This window comes from Artemia franciscana, chromosome 3 (assembly GCF_032884065.1).
Source record: "Artemia franciscana chromosome 3, ASM3288406v1, whole genome shotgun sequence".
In the NCBI taxonomy this organism is placed as follows: domain Eukaryota; kingdom Metazoa; phylum Arthropoda; class Branchiopoda; order Anostraca; family Artemiidae; genus Artemia; species Artemia franciscana.
This window is the reverse complement of record NC_088865.1, coordinates 17,013,219-17,033,734: the sequence shown is the minus strand read 5'-3', so window position 1 is coordinate 17,033,734 and position 20,516 is coordinate 17,013,219. Positions and strand designations below refer to the sequence as shown.

General features: G+C 35.8%; 1 protein-coding gene across 2 annotated transcripts in view; it reads left to right on the top strand.

The window, feature by feature from the left end:
- The window catches only part of LOC136024952 (insulin-degrading enzyme-like), a 234,273-nt gene that overhangs the window by 42,079 nt on the left and 171,678 nt on the right, over window positions 1-20,516 (top strand). For both annotated transcript variants that reach the window (XM_065700546.1, XM_065700547.1), the window contains exons 6-9: window positions 3,047-3,212; window positions 4,343-4,447; window positions 10,012-10,541; window positions 19,379-19,597. In XM_065700546.1, the coding sequence (XP_065556618.1) occupies window positions 3,047-3,212; window positions 4,343-4,447; window positions 10,012-10,541; window positions 19,379-19,597 (1,020 nt within the window). The remainder of the gene's footprint in view (window positions 1-3,046; window positions 3,213-4,342; window positions 4,448-10,011; window positions 10,542-19,378; window positions 19,598-20,516) is intronic.

Sequence of the window (20,516 nt, the reverse complement as noted above, 5' to 3'; positions counted from 1 at the left end):
AATTTTATTCACGAACCAGCCATTAATTCTCCACGAAAAACATTGAATGGGAGATATTGTGCAGTTTCTAATAAGACTGACTGTATGAGGGACAAGCGGTACTGTAAAACATGTGATCCCTGATTTTGCTTTCAATATATAATACAAAAGAAAGAGACTACGAGGTATTTTGTAAAGACTTTGAATAACACAGTGAATGCTATCTAAAGGAATATTTTGGCTATATCACCAACAGCCGTCGTCAGCGAAACATAATATAAAACAAATATAAAAGAACAACTAACCTAATCAAAAACTGATTGGTAAAAAACTTAAAATAAAATTATAGTATTTGCATTTGTCACTTAGCATCAGTTAGTTCAAAGATGAGATATATTCCAATTTACAAAAAAAAAAAAAAAAAAAACAGGATCTTCGCAAGGAACCCCCTCTCGCCCTGCATCTCGACTATGGTGAAACTTTTTATCTACTATTTGAATGGAGAAACTGATTCAGAGCCCCGTAATGCGCTCCGGGAGGCTGTTCCAAAGGGTTACAGCCACATGTAGCAACACATGGGCTAACTTAACTGTATTTCTCTTTTCATATACCAGCTTTTGCGCATTCCTAGAATAATAAGAATGGCAGTTAGAATTTGTCAAACATATATCCTCCAAATGGGATGGGAAAACAACATTAAAACATTAGTCAGCCTGTATTAATAGCTGATGAACCTTTAGCTGATCAACATTCAAAATTTTAAAATGGCAATAACAAGTGAGTGTATCACTAAAATTCGCTCAATTCCTCAAGAGACGAACTGCTTTATTCTGAATTGTTTGCTTTCTTCTATAATTGACAGAAAGCTATTGGACCAAAGAAAACATTCATATACCTTCTTCAATTCCCTCCATGGTCACAAAACCCTAGGTTAGTTGAGGGGTTTGGAGTAACTAACCCCGAGGAAGCTGTACCTTCACTGTACCTTCAAACAGGGTAACGATAGTTAACAATTCTTGGTACCCCCTGCTAATACGTCGTAACAGTTGGGAGTGCATGCTTTTTATATTGTTTAGTCAATTGTGTTACTGTTTAGGCATGCTTTTACCCTTTGGATTATTTTTTAGATTATCGATACGATTGCTAAAAAATCGGTTCCGTACATTCCCTGGGACGAAAACTCAAAATCCGTTTAGAGATACGGAGTAGTTGCCCCGAGGATTTTGTAACTCAATTAATTGAAAATTGTACTACTTAGAATGTAAATTTTCCTTGGTACACTGTTAGCATTTTGTGTATAGTTGAGAATTAAGAAATTACATGTATACATATAACGAAAGTATAATTTTTTTTTATTATTTGTTATTTCTTTATCTGTAATTTTTATTTGTTTGTTGTGAAGTGAGTTTTTTCTTTTCTCCTTCCTGTTCTTTGCTTTCTCTTTTGTGCAGAATTTACTGTATAACGGGTTTTGCAGTAAATAAATGTAATATACGGTTGGATAATCGTACCATAAATAATCTATGATGCAAAAATTAGAAACAAATTACGGAAACCTCGGAGTAAACCCCGTGTTACCCAAGACTATACACTTTTGTTGTTCTTCTTCCAATTTAAATTACAAAAAAAAAATCCCTAGTACCTCATTTCAAAAACTTGATTAATAATATTGCTACCAAAACAAACACTATTCAAAGAATTCATCGGATTACCAGTTCGGCTAAGAATAATATAATAACCAATCAAACATTAGTTAAACAGGGTTTAAACAGGCAGAACCATTTTCCTTTCCAGCAATAAGGAATAATCTGATTGGTTTGCGAAAATACGTCACAAAAATTAACTAATGGAATTCCAGCAAACCATTTTATCGAATATCTCTTTTTCTCTCTGGTAATCTTGTTTCTGAACATTCGCAATGAAAGTAGATCTAGGATTGTCATACCTCACCTCTCCTTCATCTTTTTTTGGCTTTACGATGAGTATTCTAACTACAATTAGGGAAAGTGTATTCCGAAACTGGGAAGTTGTATCTTTTTCCTTAGTGGTTGAACCCTATCTTCTAAAAAAACGGAACTTAAAACCATAGTCCTTTGTTCATTTTAACATTAAAAAATCAAAGCTATATGTTCCCAGAATGTTCCTTTTTGTATACTCTTGTCTATATTTAAACCATCAATGTAGTTTCATCACTGGACTTTTTTTCGTCAATACCTCCTTTCAAATGAATAGAAAGGTAATTATTGAATCATTTATTAATTTGCCAATTCAAAATATTGCTTCAACAAACTAAACAGATACTTTAAAATGCTAACATTTGATTTTAAATGTTTGTTCCGATTCTTTTTTTTCATATTTTTGTCATAAAGAAGGATTTTATTTTTCTTGTCATATAAGCGCAAAAAGGAGGGAGCTAGTGGTGGAGGGTTTTAAGGCCAAACCTCACGTCTGGATGCGGAGATTCTTAAGATATTATTACTTTCAAATGTGTTCTTTACTCCTTCATTTTATTACTCCTTCATCAATATTTGTTTTCTAAATATTGTTATTTACTTTTACCTTTTAATACTTTAATATTTAATTTTTTTACTTTAATATTTAATTTCTTTCCTTTAATATTTACTTTTCTTCATTTTATTCTCCCCCTCCTTAATTTTACTCCTTCCTTTTAAATGTATACTTTTCATAAAAATAGAAAAGCAATTATTGAATCATTTATTCATTCGCCAATTCAATAGATTGCTTTAATAAACTGAACGGATACCTTTAATAATTGCTAATGTTCGACTTTCAAATTCTATTTATTTTCAATTTCTCAAGTTTTATTTTCTACTCTACAAACTTTCAAACAAATTCATTGTCTCAAAATTAATTTCTTTTTCATGTTATTATCAAACGAAAAATAGAAGGGGTCGGGGGTGGGAGTTCTTTGGGTCGAAGTGAACGAATGCAGATTCTTAAAATTTTGCTCATATTTTTCACACGTTTCACTTATTTAATAGATTTTTTGTCTAACATACCTAAAGTCGAATATTGAATACTTGTTGATGAATTTTTCATTTTTCAGTATTTAGAAATGCTACGGAAGGACGGACCCCAAGAGCATATATTCGAGGAGTGTAAGCAGTTGAGCTCAATACAGTTCCAGTTCAAGGACAAAGAGAGGCCGATGTCTTACACTTGTAAACTTGCAGCTGAATTGCATACCTACCCCATGGAAGATGTATTAAGTTGTAAGATTTTTTTTTTTTTTTTTTTTTTTTTTTGTAAGAAACATCTATCTTATTCTTGATTTACGCTTGCATGTACTTGTGCATGCATGTCCTTTGTTCTTGTCCTTGTCCTACTCTTGTCCTTTGTTCTGTCATTGTCACTTTATTGTTGAAATACGTTCATATCTGTGTTTTCGGGGGCTAACAAAAATCAGCTTCTTTTCAACGTCTCTGTCTCGAACATCCGCACAGAAAGCCACATCTGTGCATGAAACACTACTACTATTACTAACACCGCAGCACCAAGTCGCCTGAGGCCAACACAGCTATACACACGATTCACAAAAGAACAAAGCAAACCAAAAAAAGCATCGTCCTGCAAAGACGCTTAAAAAATGGTGCCCCAGTCTATAAAAAAAAGTTGATTGATTTGAGTGGGTGTTCTGAACTCTCGACCGCTGTTTAACGATGGTATTAGTGAAATGCAACAAAAAACCTTTTTTTTAATGACTTTGTTTTTAATTCTTTTTTTTTCGGTATCGTTAGTAAATCATGGTGGTGATATTTTGATCATTGATTGTATTCAGACTGTCCTAGTAGTGAATTTTCGTATAGCCTCATAGGAGATTATACGTTCAAAAAGTTTTTTGGCTTACTTTAAATTTAGAGCAGTCATTTATCTACGGTTTTAGTTTATGTACCCTGTTTCAACAGTATAAAATGATCAAAGACTGTTTAAAAGCGTTATTTTAAATGACTTAAGGAAAAATTTCTGTTGTGCCCATATATTTTCAAAATTCTTTCCTTTTCCGATGGATAGGTAGCGCAGAATTGTGGCAAACACATTCGAAACCCAAGTTTAAGGTATTCCTTAGTTTTTGATGCAGATTAGCGTTTTTAACTTGTTGGAGCATATGTCTTCCCCCCGTCTCCTCGTCTACGTAGTGCAGAGAGGAACTAATGTGCGACAGACTGTACTTTATTGCTGTCTCTGAAATCTGCCTAAAATGGTGCGATCGGTAATTGTGTAAAGTCAGACACTGGCAACTTACGACTGCTATGATTCAAGATTTCAGTCATAAAGTCTTTTATGGACTGATATTGAACATTTCCATGTCTTTTTGTTCTATTTTTTTTTTCCTTTTTTCTAGCCGAGTACGTCCTCACTGAGTGGAAGCCAGAGCTGATTACTGAAACACTGTCTTACTTGACCCCTGATAACGTAAGGCTGTTCATCGTTGCAAAGGCTTTTGAAGGTAAAATCCATTGGAATATTTTAAGTGGTTAAACATTTTATTATCTAATGAAGATATGTATTAGCTGCTACTTCAATATTTTTTAATAATTTTCTTGGTATTTTTCCATCTTCTGGTGTTTTTTAATGCCAAAAGGCTGTTGAAGTTTTAAAGGAGAAAATCATCAAAATTCTTTATCCGCCGTGCTCTTCCTTGATATGTAGTCTTTTTTATTTATTTTTAAAGCCTCTTTTTAATTTGCTCTGTTTTTGAGCTTTTTTTCTGTGCTTGAACCTATTTTAACTACCTTTAATGTTTCAAAACAGAGAGCGAATTTTGTTTCGTATAATTGGCAATCACACCTTCCACAAGTTCTTCAGTCATGGTTGTAGCAATAGCTGGAACTTAGTACAGAGCCAACTACAGCCTATAGTAGCCAAATAAAAACATGTCTTTAAAGAAATTGTCTAGTGACAAATGTCTCCTGTCTAACACTATTTTCAGAATAGTAATTTCATTCAGAGTCAACGGTGTTTCGTAGTTGCAAAATGAAAGTTTTGAGAATTTTGAAAAATAACCTGAAACCCATAAAAAATGATGTCAGATTGAAATAAAAATATTTAATTGAAATTACCATTGTCGAAAACCCTTCATTGGATGTTTATAGTCTTATGCCATGAACAATAAGGGGCGCCAAATTTTTGCACGAGTCTCCTTTTTTCCGTCTTTTTTTGTCATAAGACAAGATAAGATTTATTCATTATGAAATACATATACAATATTACATTTTACTATAGAAAACAAAACTAAATAGACTAATAGATTGAATAGACTAAATAAATTAAGTAGATCAGTAGATTAAATAGACTCCAATGAAATAATAATAAACATGTATATATGAAAAAAATAGACAAAATAACTTCTAATAAGCCAAGGAATTTTTAACAATTTTTTTGAAGAAAAGAAATTTTTTTGATCGTATCGAACAATCCGCCACAATATATCGGGAGACGGATTATTTATACGGAAATGAGAATATCAAGTGTCCTTTTTAATTAGCAAAATAGATAGTGTCGCAGCAAAGTACTATTTTCTACCATTTTGCTGCGCAATACGTGATTTTAGAAAGAAGAAAATGGCAGCTGCAAGACCAAAAAACACACAGTGAAGTACATTTGTTCAAGAGGTGATGGATAAGGGTTTGCGGTGGGGGCAGATATGACATGGTCAAGGCTTATATGTATATATTCAGCTGTGCCTTTCAGCCCCCCCCCCCCCCCAAAAAAAAAATCCTTTCCCCGAAAAAGATCATGGATACGTCCTTGGAGGGAGACAAGAATAAAGTTGCCAAGCGGACTTCTGTCTTTTTTTTAAGTAGTTCTAAGCATGTAGTAACGCATTGATACCTAATTAATATTATATTTTTTTCACATTGTCGTTTTTTATCTTTCGATTTCTTTAGGTATGTAAGACCAAACTTTTTGGTAATATATTGGCTAATTCTCCAACATTTGTATTTTAATTTGTCCTTTGTAATATAAAAATAAAAGCGACAGCATGAAAAAGTGAAAATTAGAGGCCATCCTCTTACGAGAAGTGTGAAAAGGAGAGGAGAGTCGAAAAATGAAGTATTTTTATCTTACCAACGGGTGATGGGATCTTAATGAAATTTGATGTTTGGAAGGATATCGTGTCTCAGAGCTCTTATTCTAAAGCCCGACCAGATCCAGTGACATTGGGGGGAGTTGAGGGGGGGCCTAAAATCTTGGAAAACGCTTATAAATGTCGTAGATACATGATTGACGTAACCGGACTGGATTCGCTCTCTTTGGTGGAGTTAGGTGATGGGGTTCAGTGCTTTGGAGAGATCTGCTCTCTTTGGGGGAGTAGGGGGGGGGGGGTTAAGCTGAAAAATTAGAAAAAATGAGGTATTTTATTACTTACGAAGGAGTGATCGGATCTTAATGAAACTTGATTTTTGGAAGGATATCGTGTCTCAGACCTCTTATTTTAAATCCCGACCGGATCCGGTGACATTGGGGGGATTTGGGGGGGACCTAAAATCTTGGAAAACGCCTAGAGTGGAGGGGTCGGGATGAAACTTCGTGGTAAAAATAATTATAAGTCCTAGATACATGATTGATATAACCGGAACGGATCCGCTCTCTTTGGGGGAGTTTGGGGAGGAGGGTTAATTCTGAAAAATAAAAAAAAATGAGGTATTTTTAACTTACAAAGGAATGATCAGATCTTAATGAAATTTGATGTTTAGAAGGATATCGTGTCTCAGAGCTCTTATTTTGAATCCCAATCGTATCCGGTGAAGGGGAAGTTGGGGGGTTGGAACCTAAAATCTTGGAAAACGCTTAGAGTGGAGGGATCGGGATGAAACCTTGTGGGAAAGATAAGCACAAGTCATAGATACGGGATTGACATAACCGGAATGGATCTGCTCTCTTTGGGGGAGCTGGGGGAGGAGGAGGGTTAATTCTAAAATATTTGAAAAATGAGATATTTTTGACTTACGAAAGAGTGATCGTATCTTAATGAAATTTTACATTTAGAAGGACCTCGAAAATCAGATCTCTTATTTTAAATCCCGACTGGATCCAGAGTCATTAGGAGGGGGGACCGGAAATCTCGGAAAACGTTAAAGCGGAGAGATCAGGATGAAACTTGGTGGAAAGAATAAGCACAAGTCAAAGATAGGTGACTGACATAACCGGACCGGGTCCGCTCTCTTTGGTGGAGTTAGGGGGGGGGGAGTAATTCGGAAAAATTAGAAAAAATGAGGTATTTGTAACTTGCGAAAGGGTGATCAGATCTTAATGAAATTTGATATCTAGAAGGATCTTGTGCTTTAGAACTCTCATTTTAAATCTCGATCTGGTGACATTTTAAACCAGATCCGGTGACATTAAAGGGAGCTGGAGGGGGAAACCGGAATTCTTGGAAAACATGAAAATCGAGGTATCTTACGAATGGGTGATCGGATCTTAATGAAACTTGATATATGCAAAAATCTTCTGCCTCAGATGATCCATTTCCAATTCAAATCGGATCCGTGGACATAGAGGGTTGGAGGGGGGAAATGGAAATCTTGGAAACCGGAAATCTCGGAAAACCCTTAGAGTGGAGAGATCGGGATGAAACTTGATGGGAAGAATAAGCACAAGTTATAGATACGAGATTGACATAATTGGTACGGATCCGTTCTCTTTGAGGGAGCTGGCGGTTGTTAATTTGGAAGAATCAGAAAAACTGAGGTATTTTTAACTTAAGAACGGGTGACCGGATCTTAATGAAATTTGATATTTCGAAGGAACTCATGTCTCAGAGCTCTTATTTCAAATCTCGATCAGATTTTTTGACATTGGGGGGAGTTAGAGGGGGAAACTGTAAATCTTGGAAAACGCTTATAAATGTCGTAGATACATGATTGACGTAACCAGACTGGATCCGTTCTCTTTGGTGGAGTTAGGTGGTGGGGTTGCTTTGGCGAGTTTGGTGCTTCTGGACGTGCTGGGACGATGACAATTGGTAGGTGTGTCAGGGAGCTGCACAAATTGACTTGATAAAGTCGTTTTCCCCGATTCGACCGTCTGGGAGACTGAAGGGAGAGGAAAAATTAGAAAAATTTAGGTATTTTTAATTCACAAGTGGGTGATCGGATCTTAATGAATTTTGATATTTAGAAGGACCTCGTGACTCAGAGCTCTTATTTTAAATCCCTACCGGCATTAAGCCTCTGATTTTCCTTTTAAAGCAATCTATCGATTCTTAGAATTTTGCGAAAGCTCATACCATGTGAGCTCTTGGCTCTCCCAACCTCGTCACAAGTGCCATATGAGCTCTTAGCTCTTGTTTTTTCTTTGGGTTTTCGTAATTTAGTTTTCTCCCTCTTTTTTTATACTTCTTGCATTGCTGACGGCTTAGCAAGTTTCGGTCGGAATGTCGGTGTTTTTTTTCTAATTTCTTTTCACTAGCTGTAAATTTTTCTCTTTTATCCCTTTTTGAAAAGCTTCATCTAGCTCGACACTTTTTTCAAATCTCAAAATTCTTTGGAAATTTTTATTCAGATTTCTTAACTAAATGTTAACCTTATATTTTATTTGACTAAGTAATTTCAAAACACGTGTTTAGCCTAAAAATCCTCACTGCACGTAACTCCTCATTTTATGTGTGTGAATGACTTCCCATTTTAACTCCTTTTCAAATTTAAATTTCGCGATAAGCGAGGTGAGATTCAGATTTAGAAACGGTATCCCTTTTATGGAAAAGGAGGATCCTTTTCAAGCTTTTACAAGCCTTCCTCTTAGAGAGAATCCCCTTACAAAGCTTTTCAAACCTTCTTATTTAATAGATGAACTGTTCAATGTATGGTATCAAATCTTTTTCTTGACACAAATTCAATTTTTTATTTGTTCACCCAATATATGTATTTATTTGTGATCAACGTCAAAATATCAAGTACATCAAAATGAAATGACTTTTTATCAACTGAACCCATCTTAGCTGTACTCACCTACCACATTTTCGTCAATGTTGTCATGTAGACGAATTTTTTTTTTCACTGGGCCAATCTTAACTAAGCCCATACCACATTTTTGTTAATGTTGCCATGTTGAATCGTGAAAATAAATTAGTGGGACTGTTTAGTTTCATTCACGCTTTTTGTCCGCAAAAATTAAGCATTAACACTATGTTGAATCCCAAAGACAACTATACATTCAAAAGAAAGCAAAACATCCTTCAGCTGTATGGTGCCAAATGTTTTGTCTTGTTTTTTCTTTGCTGATTCTCACCTATGTTTCATTTTTTTTTCGTTAATACTATAATCTGTGTAAGGTCTTTTTCAATGAAAATTGAGATCTGTTTTTTCATAATTTTCACCTTGCAGAAAGTGAAAATCTTTATCGTGTAAGTGGCTATCATGACATCCACAAGGTCTTTAGTTCATGGTTATGGCAATAGCTGCAACCTAGTAAAGAACCAATAGCGGCCTGTAGTAGCCAAAGTAAAAAAAATAAAAAACGAGTATTAAAGGAACTGTAAATTTCCGCTAAACCATTTCACCCAATCAAATACCATTTCCATTGTGCTTGATACTTTAAGATTTTTGGTACGTCTTTTAGTCTTTTTCTATGACGATATTTAATATCTTATATGATAACCTTTTGAATCAGCCTTATCCGAATGGATGACACACTAGATTTGCAATCCCATGTCCTTTGCGATGCGGGTTGAGTTCTAGTGTTTCTCAAAGAAATCCCAAGTCCTGGCTTGGGGTGGGGGTCAGTGTCGCGACTGCAAGCTCAGCGGCCTGGGGTGTGGAGGTAATAGGTTTTTGAGACCTGAGCTAGCTGTGTCCCCCCACCACAAAATCAAAATATTAAAGTAAAATGATAGCTTTTCTTCTGGAGCGACGTCTTTATTCAAATCGATTTAGTCTTAAAAACGATATTTGTTAGTCACGTATAAAATGTAAACTACAAAATACTCCATGTTTTGGGCTGTATTAAAAATTTAACTCGTCAAGCTTTTGTTGAATATTTGAAATTTATTTAGCATGGCAATTTTCGTAGGTAAGACTGACTGCGTAGAAAAGTATTATGGCACAAATTACAAAGTAGAGAAAATTCCTGAAGATATTGTTACCAAATGGAAAAATGCTGGAATCAACTCTTGTATGCACCTGCCAGAAAGAAATGAATTCGTCCCGACCAAATTTGATTTGAAGCCACGTGACGAGCTGAATACATCTTTACCTCGTATTATACATGATTCGCCCTTTTGTCGTCTTTTCTTCAAGCAAGATGATGAGTATTTATTACCAAAAGTATGTGTATTCATACAAATAACTAGTCCATTGGTTTATACAGACCCATTGCACGTGAACTTGACTACTATGCTACATTTATTATTCAACGACGCTACGAATGAGGAGCTGTACCCAGCTGAAATCGCAGGGCTGAGTTTTAACATCAAGACAATTAAATATGGACTATTGCTAACATTTAAAGGATATGATGATAAGGTACAAGTTCTGTGCAAGAAAGTGATGGAACGTTTGACTCGATTTGAGGTTGACCCTGTTCGTTTTGAGATTATTAAGGTAAGATTTACTTGGTATTTGTACCTGCATGTAGGGAGAGTATCAAACAGTTTGTGGTAACGAACTCTAAGTAAGGAGCGACCCGGCTGAATAGTAAGTTAAGCTCTAAAAAACGACATTTTGATACCAATAGATACATCAAAAGAATTTGATTTTTATGCTGAGCACCAAACATATAAGTTTCATCAAGTTTATTATTACCCATCAAAAGTTACGAGCCTCAGAAAATTTGCCTTATTTTTGCAAAAAAAAGAATGAAACGCCCCCTAAAAGTCATAGAATCTTAATGAAAATCACACCATCAATTTCAGCGTATCAGACAACCCTACTTTATAGGTTTCAAGCTCCTATCCGCAAAAATGTGGAATTTTGTATTCTTTGCCAGAAGAAAGATCACGGATGCGTGTTTATTTGTTGGTCTTCTTTTTTTCAGGTGTGATTGTATCGACCAAGTGGTCTTAGAATATATCAAGACGGCTCACTCGAACGGAAATTCAAAGCTCTTAGTGTCCTTCTTAAGTGACCAATAAATTGGAGGGCAACTAGGTCCCATCCCTTGTTCATTTTCCCCCAAAGTCACCCGATCAAAATTTGGGATAGCCATTTTATTCAGTATGGTAAAAAAATGTAATAAGCATGTCTTTGAGGATGACTTAGTTCCCCACAGTCCCCGGGCTGCAAGTTATGAACTTGGTCCATTGTTTACATACAGCATTGGTTATTCGGATGTATACAGATGTTTTCAAGAGGGATTTTTTCTGGGGGGGGGGTAGTTCGAGGGAAGGGGTTACAAGGGAGGAGTTTTTCATCGGGGAGGAAATTTCCCATAAGGAGGTCGCCGGATTTCCCAGCATTATAAAAAAAAGATCAGAAATTAAATAAAAAACATGTTTTTTCAACTGAAAGTAAGGAGCAGCATTAAAACTTGAAACGAGTCCTGGTTGAACTTCGCTGAAGTAAGATGCTGCGACTGTTTTAAAGAAAAATCTTATTTTAGTTTTATTGGTCTTATGTTGTTGTAAGTTTTTTCTTCTTCTATATATTTATTTTTTGTTGAGGACGGCCCTTGGACATAGGGCCGAAATATTCATTCAAATTAGATTTCCGCTGTCTTACGAAAAGAATTCCGTATTGTTCTTCTTATTTTGATGTTTGTTAAAACGAACACAAATTACTACGTATGTGAAGGGGTTTGCCCCCTTTGCAATACCTTGCTCTTTACGCTAAAGTTTTTTCAGTACTTTGAAAAGAGCTATTATTCTATTTAAACGGTCTTTTTGATTCAGAGGTCATTCTTAAATAGTTGGAACAAAATTCAAACTTTAGCGTAAAAAGCAAGGTATCGACGAGGGGGAGAATCCTCTCATATACTTAATAATTTCCATTCGTTTTAAGTTTTAAGGTTGCTCCTTATTTTCAGTTGAAAAAACTTTTTTTTTTTTTTAATATGAGAATTCGAAGAATTGTCCAGAGAAATCACCAGGACAATTTTGAACTGATACGTTTCAATGCATGAACAGTGGGACTTTCATAACATATGTTTTTCTTCTTTTCTTCTTTCCAGCTGGTGTTGGTAAATAGTTGACTGTTAAATACTTTTCATGAATTTAAGATAACGGGACTTGTCTGAATTATAGTAAATGATTCAATTATTATTCTTAGAAAAAAATCATTTGAATTGCTCGAATCTCAGTGATGCCCCTGGGGCTATGTTTCAATCATCAACCATTTTTTAGGAACCACTTGATCAGCTTTCCACCTTACTTAGATAACTTTAAAGGTTGCTCTGTTGCATTTTCTCTTTATAAAGCATACATTATTTTGATCTTATATCATTTTGATAAATTTGGAGTACAACATCTAATATTAGTTTTGGGTATGCTGTTGACTAACCCCAATCGTTTTAATTTTTATCAGTCTTTTCCTAATGACAATGCTACTACTACTTGTATTTTTTCAAAGCAGTATCATATTCCCATGAGTCCCAATGCGTCGATTTTCCGAATCAAAAGCCAAACAGAGGCCAAATCATCTACGCACGCCTCTCTTCCTTCTCACTCAATTCAGAACTTAACCCTTCGTTGCCATTTATGAATTTTCCGTTGAAGAATTTCATTTATAACTTCTTCCTACCCTATCAAAGGATGCTTTGTTTTTTCTTAACCCAAGCTTGACTTTCGAAAAGACATTTCCGTGGAACCATATCTCCTTCATTTGTAACTCTGGAGCTGCATGTAGCTGCGTTACCTTTTTGAGACAAAACTGCTTATATCCATCCATCAGTCTAATACATCAGTTACATTGCAAATGGCAAAACTAGAAGCATGAAGTTAGAAGATTCTTGTTATGCAGGCTTGCTTTTTTTTACTTTTTGATATATTTTTTTGACGGCTAGCTTGAAATATTTCAAGGCAGCTTTTAAAGCGTCATGATATGTCAACTTACAAGGGAAAAGTATACATATGATGGAAACGTAAAAATATCCATTTTTGTGCGAAAATGTAGCTGTTTATGTGAAACTTGACTTTCTAGAATAGAATAGTTTTATTTATACAAGCAATCATAGTTAAGAATAAAAGTTCCAACTAAATGGCGCTAGTACTTACAACGAAAACAAGAAAAACACGAGACCATAACTAATTAAACACTGACATGTAAAAAGGAACGAATGAATTGGCGAAACGGTTTGTTCTTGGAGTAGGTAATTCCAATCTCACTTTGTTAAGTAACCTTATGTTTATTTTATTCCTCATCAAACAGTTCGTGGTAACGAACTGCAGTAAGGAGCGACCCGGCTCAATAGTAACCGAAACTCTAAAAAATAGAATTTTGATACCAATAGTTACATCAAAAGAATCGCATTTTAATGCTAATTTTAAATATATAAGTTTCATCAAAATCAGTTGTACCCATCAAAAGTTACGAGCCTGAGAAAATTTGCCTCATTTTAGAAAATAGGGGTAAACACCCCCTAAAAGTCATACAATCTTAACGAAAATCACACCATCAGATTCAGCGTATCAGAGAACCTTATTGTAGAAGTTTCAAGCTCATATCTACAAAAATGTGGAATTTCGTATTTTTTGCCAGAAGACAGATCACGGATGCGTGTTTATTTATTTTTTATTTTTTTTGTTTTTTTTTTTCTCAGGGGTGATCGTATCGACTGAGTGGTCCTAGAATGTCGCGAGAGGGCTCATTCTAACGGAAATTAGAAGTTCTAGCGCCCTTTTTAAGTGACCGAAAAATTAGAGGGCACCTAGGCCCCCTCCCACGCTCATTTTTTCCCAAAAGTCACCGGATCAAAATTCTGAGATAGCCATTTTATTGCTAAAGTATTTTTTGTAATTTCAACTATTTATTCTACGGCATTTGTGATTCAGAGCTCATTCTTAAGGAATTGGGACAAAATTTAAGCTTTAGGGTAAAGAGCGAGGTATCGACGAGGGTTGAAACCCTCATACACGCAATAAAAACATACGAATATAGAAGTTCGTTACGTAAATTAATTCGTAAGTTACATATATTTTTTACCAATGAAAACGTTTGTAAAAAATTAAAAGTTGTAGTTGCTTTTTTAAGTAATCAAAAAATTGGAGGGCAACTAGACCTCCTCCCTCGCTCCTTTTTTCTCTAAATCTTCCGATTAATTGCAATTAATTAATATGCAAATTTCGTTTTAATTATTTATGTGCGGAGAGCCAAGATCAAAACATGCATTAATTCAAAAACGTCTAGAAATTAAATAAAAAAAACAAGTTCTTTTAAATGAAAGTATGGAGCAACATCAAAACTTAAAACGAACAGAAATTACTCCCTATATGAAAGGGGCTTTTCCCCCTCAACGCCCCGCTCTTTACGCTAAAGTTTCTTACTGTTCTAAAAATAGAGTTAAGAGAAAGATTCAAACTTTAGCGTAAAGAGCGGGGCGTTGAGGAGGAAACGCCCCTTTCATATACGGAGTAATCACTAAATAAAATCATTCATTCATTCTTACACAACTTCGTATGGTTATGTTTAACCTGTATTTTGTTACATTTAAGTTACTTATATTTTTTACTAATAATAATTTTCGTTAAAAATTAAAAGTTCTAGTTGCCTTTTTAAGTAACCGAAAAATTGGAGGGTAACTAGGCCTCCTTCCCCACCCTTTATTTCTCAAAATCGTCTGATCAAAACTAAGAGAAAGCCATTTAGCCAAAAAAAGAATTAATATGCAAATTTCATTTTAATAATTTAAGTGCGGAGAGCTATAATCAAACATGCATTAATACAAAAACGTTCAGAAATTAAATAAAAAAAAACTACTTTTTTTTAACTGAAAGTAAGGAGCGACATTAAAACTTAAAACGAACAGAAATTACTCCGTGTATGAAAGGGGATGATCCCTTCTCAACGTCCCGCTCTTTACGCTAAAGTCTTTAACTGTTTAATAAAGTAGAATTGAAAGAAAGAGTCAAACTTTAGCGTAAAGAGCGTGGCGTTGAGAAGGGATCATCCCCTTTCATACACGGAGTAATTTCTTTTCATTTTAAGTTTTAATGTCGCTCCTTGCTTTCAGTTAGAAAACTAGTTTTTATTTATTTATAACATGGTAGAATCTCTTTATATTTTTCACTGCTAAGAAGAAACTGGCAAAATTCTGCAGATCAAACCCAACCGACGTTCGTGAAAGGACGGTAGTTGTAGGACAGATAATGCCGATTCATTTGCGTCTGAAAGAAAAACTTTAAAGGCTCTTTTTTGCAGTGACTCAAATTGATCGCCTAGGTAACTTGTGTTGTTGACTTGAGGGCCCCATACAGGGCAAGCACACTCGAGAATTGGTCGGATGTATCTAAGATAAGCCGTCTTAATTTGGGGCACAGAAAAACCGAAACGATGTAGTATGATAAGGGTACGCATCGCACTTTTTACGTTTTTAGTGATTGTATCAATATGAGTATTAAACGAGCAGTCACTCAGATGCCAGCAAAAAGGAGTTCACTTCCATAGCCGATAACAAGGTACCATCCTCTTTCGTTACCCTTAAGTCACTGGTTATCATTTTGCCAGCAAGTCATTTTGCTGACGAATGCCATTTGTGCGGATCTGTCTGGGCATACTTTTGTCATTCACATACTGTCAGTTCGCTCGCCTGTTCAGTTTGACAATATGGTTCATCAACATGGGTGAAACAACTGAATCGCCATTGCTGTGTAACGGTAATCTGTAACCGTTATGACTCTAGCCGGGAGAAAAGCATGGAAATTCTCTTCTATTATGCTATTTAGCTTACTGACTTTAACGTTGATGTCCAGCTCGGAGCAAATGTCATCAAATTTGTTGTTACAAATTCAGCGACCGAACGTAGATACTGAGGATGTAGAACAGGTGGCGTTTTGTCACAGTCGCTAATCACAACCGGTTCGCTATAACCAAGGAGGGAGCACAGACGGCGTTTTATAAGCAGGAAAGCAATTTACTAGTACTAGGCAGCTTGTTCTACGCGGTAAGGCTTTAGTCTTTGTCCTAACTGAAATTAACACTGGTATCTTCATCCCCTTTTTCTGTCTACTTCCACGTTCCCCGCGATGAGAGCGTTTGATAGATGTTGTTGCTATGGTCGAGTCATCTTGTGGCGCTTTTAGAACTTGCAGTAAGCTACATAATGTGGATGGCGACTCCGCTAAGCAAGATGTATAAAGTCCAAATAGGGTGAATTTCTCGTATTTAATTTGCATGACAATCGCAATAAGCAAGGTTAGTAACACTAAGTCTTTGGCTACCTACACCATCACTGCAGGAATCTTGGAAAAAAACGGCACAAAACAAGCTAAACTGAGATGACGAGGGTCAGCTTTCTCATAGCGCTCACAGCGTCACTTGTCCTGGTTTAAACTTGTCCAAGCCATTCTAAACCTGCTGACTAGGATAAACCCATATCTTATGGCCACACCCCCGTTTGTATAGCACTAGATTAAGGTCTTACTTTAGTGAATGGCACGATGGTGCCTAAACCAAGTCCCTGGAATTTTGAAAAGTATAGATTTCCAATTAAATTATAATTATTCTTTTTTTAATTTAAGAGTACATGCTTCTAGTCTCTTGTAAGATTTTTAAGCCTTCTTGTGCATTCTCTCTTTTCTAAACAAAATCCTGGATGTGGCTCTGATATAAGTGAGATTAAAGCAAAAAGTTTAAAAGAGCTAGATAAAAGAAACAGACACTACTGCCTAGGTAGGCGCGCCACTGGCCTGGGTAGGAAATTTAAAGTGCCGAAACCCTATAGGCAGGTGTGTATTCTCCTGATGAGCCCTTGTGTTGGGTTGTTGCCTCTGATTTATTTGTCTTTTTTTTTATGTGTTTGTGCTGTTGCATTGGTGATTTCTTTTTTCATTGTAACTTTAGTCATCTGTTTTAAGTTGCATTCCAAATGCTCTGACTGCCCTTTTTTTCCCTCGACACATGAAGAAAACCAGGACTTAGACACTTTATTCCTATAGGCATAGAACTTTGGAGATAGAATGTTTACATATACGTTTCTTATGCCTTCACTTATTGAATAGATTGACCTAAGCTACGTTTGTAAATTTAAAGCTATAAATGCATAGCTTCTGTTTCTTCTTTGAATCAGAATGATCAATTGTCGTAATTTGACTGTTTTATGTGGTGGCTATAAAAATCACCACTGGTCTTGGCTGGTTAGCTAGAATTAAAAGAATGATGGCTTTCCAGCTACTCCTTGTCATTTTATAAGGATACTCAGCTAAATTTCAGAGAACTTAATTATTTCAGCTCTTTGTGGAAATTAAGATAAATTCGATATTTTATGCTTTGTCCAACATTCATACATGCATAAAGTAGGCCAGTGAACCATCCATCAAACCACCCCCTCCTCCCTATCTCCGCCATTTTGTTTGTAGAAAGGCAGGCATGTTTTACTTTGTTTGAAGCAGAATCAGGCCAGAGTTTTCGATCTATATTATTGAAGGCATTAAGTGGGTCCATTTTCCCGGCAACACCACCTTAACTATTTCAACGCCAATGTTATAGTAATCAATCGTTATCATTTTATTAATACTAAAAACACTATTACAAACGTAAAAATGTTATTCGGCCCAAGGAGCTTTGCTTGTTATGGGCCATACGACACGATAATAGAGTACTAAAAGAACCATAAATATTACCCTAAATCGAATAATACATGTTAAATGAGGATGAGGAAGAATAAACACTAGCATACAGTAGAAAAAAAAACTTGGTAGTAACTATAATAATAGAAATAAGTAGAAACCAAGAAAGTAGAGAAACACTAAAGACAGAAGTTGACGTAAGAACATCAGAAAAAAAACAAATAAACAAGGACTTTATAAGTTAAGAAGATTCCTGAAAACAATTTTAAAAAGAATAAGAGAGAGAGAGATATGAGTTAAAGAAGAATTCCAAAAAAAGAGAAGCAATAGGAAAAGAGGAAACAGGAAAAATAAAAACAAAGGAGAGAGAGAGAGAGAGAGAGAGAGAGAGAGAGAGAGAGAGAGAGAGAGAGAGAGAGAGAGAGAGAGAGAGAGAGAGAGAGAGAGAGAGAGGAGAGAGAGAGAGAGAGAGAGAGAGAGAGAGAGAGAGAGAGAGAGAGAGAGAGAGGAGAGAGAGAGAGAGAGAGGAGAGGAGAGGAGAGAGAGAGAGAGAGAGAGAGAGAGAGAGAGAGGAGAGGGAGAGAGAGGAGAGAGAGAGAGAGAGAGAGAGAGGAGAGAGAGAGAGAGAGAGAGAGAGAGAGAGAGAGAGAGAGAGAGAGAGAGATTACTAAACAGGAAAGACCCGACGAAATAATGTCTTTGCAGAAAGAAATATAGGGACATCCGAAGGGATGGAGTTCCATAATAGAATTGATTGATATACAGGAGACCTCTGGGCTGCTGTAGAATATCGTTTTGGTAAAATAAATCGTCGAGAAGAACCACGTAAAAAAAAGAGTACCTACCTGAGCCTGTCCCTGAGAAAAATTGTCACAGGGACGGTGGGAGAGTACCTAGAAAAGCAGAATGCACTAAATAAAGAGTACTTTTACCTATAATATGATCCAGCGGAGCTATTCTAGTATCATTATAAAGATCAGAGGAAGGGTAAAGCCAAGGGAGAAGAAAAGTAGCCTTCACTGCCCTATTTTGGGCTCTTTGAAGTGAGCAGAGAACAGATTTATTAGTATTACCCTAGACAGAGCAGCAATAAGAAAGGTAAGGATAAATAAAAGTATAATAAAGAGAAACCATAATAACAGGAGGAAGAAATGAGTTAACCCGGTGCAACATTGACGGACTGACTGACGGAGGATTAAGGAACGGGTGTGAGTTATATGCGGTTTAGAAGAAAGAAAACAGTCAAGATACACACCAAGAAATTCCACCATAGTAGCTTGTTGTATAATATCGTTCCCATAAGTCAGGGTGATTTGCCCCTATACGTTTCTCATACGGTAAGGGGTTCGTAGTTGACAGTGGAAATTGGCACTCTTTCGGGTATTAAGAGCCATACCATTTGACCAGCAAGTATGCACTTTCATCAGTAAGTCAGTAAGTCAATTTCAGTCAGTAAGTATGCACTTCGCTTTGCCCAATCAACGTAAATCTTGTATTTTTCTCAGTGTACTGCTGCTGCTCGTTGTGTAGTTGTGTAGTTACCTATGCTTTGATCGGCTTTTAATATTTGACCACTTTTGTAGTTTTTTTTTTTCATGGTGATGCTTTGAATGGAATGGGAAGAGTATTTTGGAAAAGTTATCAAGGTTTGTTCTACTTAAATTAAAAATCTATTTTTTTTTTTGTTATTTGCTTTAGATTGATAGGTTGCTTATGTTCTAGGAAGCCTTCGTAAGAGGTCTGAAGAACTTTCGCGCTGATCAACCACACAACCATGTGGTCTATTATACATCGTTAGTCATGAGTGAAAGAGCTTGGAGGAAAGAAGAACTCCTGGATTGCATTGATGACCTCACTGTTGAAAGACTGCGTTCTTTTATAAACGTCTTCTTCTCTCGTACCCACGTTGAAAGTTTAGTCCATGGAAACGTTACTGAAAATGTAAGTTTTATTGACTGTTCCAAAATATACAGATCTTAGCTTATTAGGGTAAAATATTAGAAATATTTGAAAACGGTCTTTTAGCCTGTAAAAATGGTTGCTCTGACTGGGAAATCGTTACTGTGGATAATTTTTCCCGTGTAAAATTTTTCCTCGTAGAATTTCCCCCTGTATGTAAAAAAAAATCTTCCCAATGCTTTTTTTTCCTGTTTTTATATTCATACAAAACTATTACGTTGTTCGGTGTATTCTAGGGCAGATACTACTGGAATTCCATATATGGTATCGGTGTAGAGTAGACCCTATAGTTTGTCCATAGCCGTCTTTACAGGCTGAGAGATCGTTTTAACAATGCATATGAATTTATCATTATGTTAAGCACAGATACAGGTCTGCTAGCCTGAAAAAAAAGTGTTAAGGAAAGTTTGTGTGCTGTTCAGACCATAATGAAAAAAATATTTGTAATTTAAATGGTATGTACATAATAACTTAATTAAAAGCAATAAAAGATTGGTTTGGAATGAATTTAAAACATGACAGAAAATGACCTTATTTAAAAAAAAAACAGAAACAAACAAAAGAAAAATCGTCAAGTGGCTATTTTACGAGATGAGAACTATTTTCACTGTGTCTGGATAACATTATCTTTTTTTTACACTCTATTTGGCTTCCACATCTTGTCAGTTTTTTTTAGACTTCAGACTTTATGATTTCACAAATTATACATGATGAAATAACCCGGGACTACACAAACATACCATTTTGCCAAGATGCGGTCCTGAGCATTACAAAGCTTTAACTTAGGAAAGTACTGTCAATGAACCAGGAGCCTGCCGGCTTCGCTACCGGGCCCCGGCACTCGGCAGGCTTCTATATATAGATTATCGTTATCAACGCAGAGATTTTTACCCTTTTCTTG